Raw genomic sequence first — 5012 nt, forward strand, 5'->3', positions numbered from 1 at the left:
TATTATTAGATTTTAGTTTCAAAATTTTTGTTTCATCATATAATACTACTTAGTTTACAATTTTTTTTTTTGACAAAAAACAGACTAAAATAAAATGAAAAATACAAGTTTTTTTTTCCAAAAAAAAATAAATTGAAGATTTAATCTAAAAAAATAACAAAAAATAAGATATTTTTTGAGATTAACCATATAATTTAATTAAAATAATTTTACATTTCCTCCCCCATGATCCACGAGTTATAAGTTAAACTATAAAAACAAAACACACCAAGAAGGCCAAATTCAAAAATCAAAACACAAAAGAACTATTAAATTAAAAATAAAAAATAAAAAAATTTGTCAAATGTTTTATATCAGCGTGTTCCACCCTTTTAGGTTTCCTGGCCCAGCGTGTTCCATCCTTTTTAGATGGGACTAAAAATTTCTAAAATTAGTCGACTTGATGAATACCTGATTTTGTCCCACCAAACGCTCATTTGAAAAAGGTCCGTGTGCTCTGTTCCATGCAGTTCTGTTCTATCTAGTATCTACTAAAGGCCGAGTTCACGGGTGGCGAAATCTAATCCGATAGCTGCCGGCGGCAGAAGAATTCTCTCTTCTTGCATGCCATGAATTTTCCGGTATGTCCCCGCTTTAATCAAAATTTCCCTTTTTTGTAAATATGGCGGTTGTTCACATTTTGATGACAGGAAAAGTTCAAAATTCTAGAGAAAGAAGCGGGAAATCCGTCGCCGGAAGTAGTCCCCGTCTCTGTCTCTGTCTCTGTCTCCTGGACCGAGACCTCAGACACCGTCTCTCGCCGCTTTGAATTTCATCCCGACGGCCAACTCTCCGTTAGTATTTTTAATTATCCCCTTCCTTTACGTGTTCGACTAAATGCTACTCATAATTCCAAAAATTTATGGTTTGCTCGATTTTGGAATCTCCAATTCTTATTAAATTCTCATCACCTGCTGTAATTCCTACAATTAAGTTCAGTTGGGTGTTTCTTGAATTCGATAACTGAATCAGTTGGGTGTTTCTTCTTTAGGTGAAGGTGCTGAATGATTCAAGACCAGTTATCCACAAAATCTCCGAGTCTCTTGTCAATACTTTTCTCCCTTCGGGTTATCCATATAGGCGAGTTCATAAGACACAATTTCATATCATATCGAGTTCTCTCTCTCTCTCAATAAACTGTTAATCGAAGTGTCATTTCTCATGAAATTAAAACCTAATGCAGTGTCAATGAAGGGTATCTTAGATACACACAGTTTCGAGCATTACAACACTTCTCCAGTTCAGCATTATCCGTCTTATCAACTCAGGTCTTCTTCTAATAGTTAGAAATTAGAATCATCACAAGTTCAAATTAGGGTTCATTGATTGATCTTACTCCTTTGCAGTCACTGTTATACGCTGCAGGATTAAGACCTACACCAGCACAAGCAACCGCAGCCAGTTGGGTAAGAAAGGGCTTTTAACAAATTCCAATATGCAGCAATTTAACGTAAATGAACCAAATCTGCTTCTGAAAACATTTACTTGATTCAATTGGTGTCAAACAGATACTTAAGGATGGAATGCAACATGTGGGAAAGCTAATGTGCAGCAAATTAGGTGCAAGAATGGATTCTGAGCCCAAACGATGGAGAATTTTTGGTTTGAACTTTGAATCCTTCCTATTTTTGTTTTAAATTATCATTAAAATTCTGTTTTAGATGGATTTTTATGGACCTTTTGATTTGTAGCTGATATGTTATACGACTTTGGCACTGGTTTGGAAGTTCTTTCCCCATTATGTCCACAACTGTTTCTTGAACTGGCTGGACTTGGGAATTTTGCAAAGGTAAATACTAAATACTAAACTGGTAGTTAATTCATTTTCCTTGTAAGACTTTACATTATAAAACCTTTTTTGTCATTTAACAGGGAATGGCCATGGTTGCTGCTAGGGCAACAAGATTGGCAATTTATTCTTCATTTGCAAAAGAGGGGAATCTTAGTGACTTATATGCAAAAGGAGAGGCGATTTCTACTGTGTTTAATGTTCTTGGATTGGGTGCAGGGATTCAGTTAGTTTCTACAGTTTGTTCATCAATGCAAGGAAAGGTACAACCTTTTATATCTTGCAAACACATTGAAAATGTTATTCTCTTTTGGGTATTTAAATCTTTAATCTTTTTTTGTAGATGGTTGTTGGGTCTTTCCTTTCTCTGATACATGTTTACAGTACATGTGAAGAAATGCGAACTGCTCCTATCAACACATTAAATCCACAGCGAACTGCAATGATCATAGAAGATTTCATAAAGGTTGATTATTAGTCAAATGTTCAAACTACACACCAAAAATCTTATATTTATGATTATGTTTATGATTCAGACAGGAAAGGTATCAAGTCCTGCAGACTTGAGGAACAGGGAAGATCTTGTGTATCCAAGGAGAGTGATAAAAGAAGCTGGAAATGTGAAAGTGGGGAGAGATTTACATAAGGCTATGAAGCCTTCAAGACTTAAACAAGTGAAAGAGATTTTTCCAGATGAGAAATTTGTTTTGAGTTTTGAAAACAGGTGGACGGATATGGTGTTGGAGCAAAATGCGAGTGGTGAAGATGCATTAAGAGGGTGGTTGGTGGCGGCATATGCAGATCAGGAGGTTGAAAAGATGGAAGATGCGTATGAAAAGATGAATGTGATGATGCCTGAATTGGTGTCTCAACTAAAGGCAAAAGGGTGGCATACAGATCGTTTTTTAGATGGAACAGGTAGCCGATATGGTTGATAGTCTTTGGTGTAGTTAGGTTTACACTTTACACATATATAATATGCATATATGAATTTGTTTTGTGTTTGCTATCTCATCAATTAAATGTTAATGTTACCAATAAATATATCGGGTGAATTGAAAGTTGTAAGTTGTAACTCAGTAACTCACTGAATTTGGTGCACTACTGTTCATCATCACAAAAATGGTTTGAGATGTTCTTATCGGACTTCAATAATATAATTGTTTTTTGTAGCATCCCTTGAACTAATTGTTAGGAGTGTGCAGAAAAACAAAAACCAAACTAAGAGCATCCATAATAGGAGCTTTTTTTTAGAGACTTTTCAAATATAAAACTCTGGACATTTTAATAAGCTATAGGGAGAGCTTTTTCAAAACCAAACTTTTTCAATGAGCTTGCTAATTAGCTAGCTCTATGATTAGAATTTTTTTTTACAGTTTAATATTATTATATTCATATATCTATGTCACATATCTATATATTTTTCTTTGATTGATGTTGTGGGACCATAAAAACTACGTGAAAAGTCCTATAATGAGTGAGTGATTATAAAGCTTTTTGGATCGGTGATTTGGCGATTACATGGCTTAAAAATTACCAAATTTTTTTTGTGAAAATACTCTCTTAGTGTGGATGCTCTAATAAAATAATTTAAAAACTGAGAGCATGAAATATTTTGGTAATTTCTTAGACCATACTGCGAAATAAGAACTCAAAGATTGAAGAAGACATTTAACTTTTGTATAAATTAGATCTAGTATATACAGCTCGAGACATGTATAAAACATCTAACTGTAATAGCCAAAGTTTAAAATTACAGAAAACTGTCTCGTAGTGGAATAAATATAAAATAGGTGTAATATCATAAAAATCCTATATTTTTACCACTAAATTGGATAAAGCTTTGGTTTTATTTTTTTCGTTGACTGTAGACACGATATTTTCGTGGAATTATCACTTGTGACTTAATACCCGGTGACGAGCAGGTAACCTGTTCTATCCGGTCACCACTAACCTATTCCCTAGCCATCACTGATAAAGGGTTTCATGCATTTGAGAAGTGTTTGACGCTGAGAATGGTTTCACAGTCCCTAATTTCGCAATTTGAAGCTCCAAAATCGTTGGTGAAGTAAGGTGGAGTAGAAAGGTATGTGTATGGAAATAAGAAATTGATGATTCTTAGGGTGGTTATCTTCGTCTATGGAGTATGGAGTTCCTAGTTTGAACTAACAAGTTGCTGTTTTTTTTTCTTTTTTAAATGAAACAGATGACTTCTACTTCTGGAACTAAGAAGCCTAAGGGGCCTAAGCTCCATGAGAAGACATACCTTCCAGACTCTGACTCTGATGATGATACATTTGATTTTAGCTTCTTGGATTTTTCTGAAGAAACTTTCAAAGCCCCCTCAAAACTATGTGATGATCATTTTGTTAACTTATTGTGTGAAGAAAACATATTAAGGAGGAGTATTGATGGAATGGTAGATGATGGAGACATTCCTGGTGTCCAACAAAATGAGCATGCCCACTTAGATGAGGACGATGAAAATGTTGGTGTCGAGTATAGGGCGCATGATCCCAATGTTGAATGGAAATAGATGAGGCCCCGATTAGGAGACTATTATGAATCACCGGGTAAACTCATGTTTTCTTTAACTAACTATGCAGTCCATGGAGGATATCAGCTTTATTTTGAAAAAAGTGATAGAGTGAGGGTTATAACTAAGTGTGCTAGTGGAAGCAATGACAACAAAAAAAATACAGTGTCCATTTAGGGTTGCAGCTGGATGGAAGTACAATGAAAGGACATTCCAGATTAAATTTTCTAATGAAATTCATCTGTGTGATAGGAATTATCACTTTGGTTCCCTAATTACTAGCAATTGGTTAGCCAAACACTACCTGAAAGATGTAATCATGAAGCCCAAAATGACATTGCTAGAGATGTAAGCAGATGTGCTACAAAGGTTTTTAGTGAGTGTATCTGTTGGGAAGTGCCAAAGAGCAAGAGCTACAGTTAGGTTAAGTAATACGGGTACAACTTGCTTGGTGGGGGTAGAAAGTAATCTGGGGTGTAACTATTTCAAGTGGTTTTATGTTGGATTCAAGGCTTTCAGAGATGGATGGAATAGAGGATGTAAAAGGGTAATAGGACTAGATGGTAGTTTCTTGAAGGGGGAGGTAAAGTGGGAGATTTTAACTGCTATTGGGAGGGATGCAGACAACCATGTCTACCCAATAGCATA

The 5012-nt window shown here is 35.3% G+C and overlaps 1 protein-coding gene across 1 annotated transcript; it reads left to right on the top strand.

Moving 5' to 3' along the window:
- Nucleotides 1-404: 404 nt before the first annotated feature.
- LOC111891568 (protein root UVB sensitive 2, chloroplastic) lies at nt 405-2907 on the top strand. Its single transcript, XM_023887620.3, has 10 exons — nt 405-620; nt 690-833; nt 1031-1119; nt 1223-1307; nt 1386-1445; nt 1548-1641; nt 1731-1828; nt 1912-2091; nt 2172-2294; nt 2365-2907. The coding sequence occupies exons 1-10, from the start codon at nt 609-611 to the stop codon at nt 2761-2763; spliced, it is 1284 nt and encodes a 427-aa protein (XP_023743388.1). The 5' UTR covers nt 405-608; the 3' UTR covers nt 2764-2907.
- The last annotated feature ends 2105 nt before the right edge of the window (nt 2908-5012 follow it).

The sequence above is a fragment of the Lactuca sativa genome, chromosome 5 (assembly GCF_002870075.4).
Source record: "Lactuca sativa cultivar Salinas chromosome 5, Lsat_Salinas_v11, whole genome shotgun sequence".
Taxonomy (NCBI): Eukaryota; Viridiplantae; Streptophyta; class Magnoliopsida; order Asterales; family Asteraceae; genus Lactuca; species Lactuca sativa.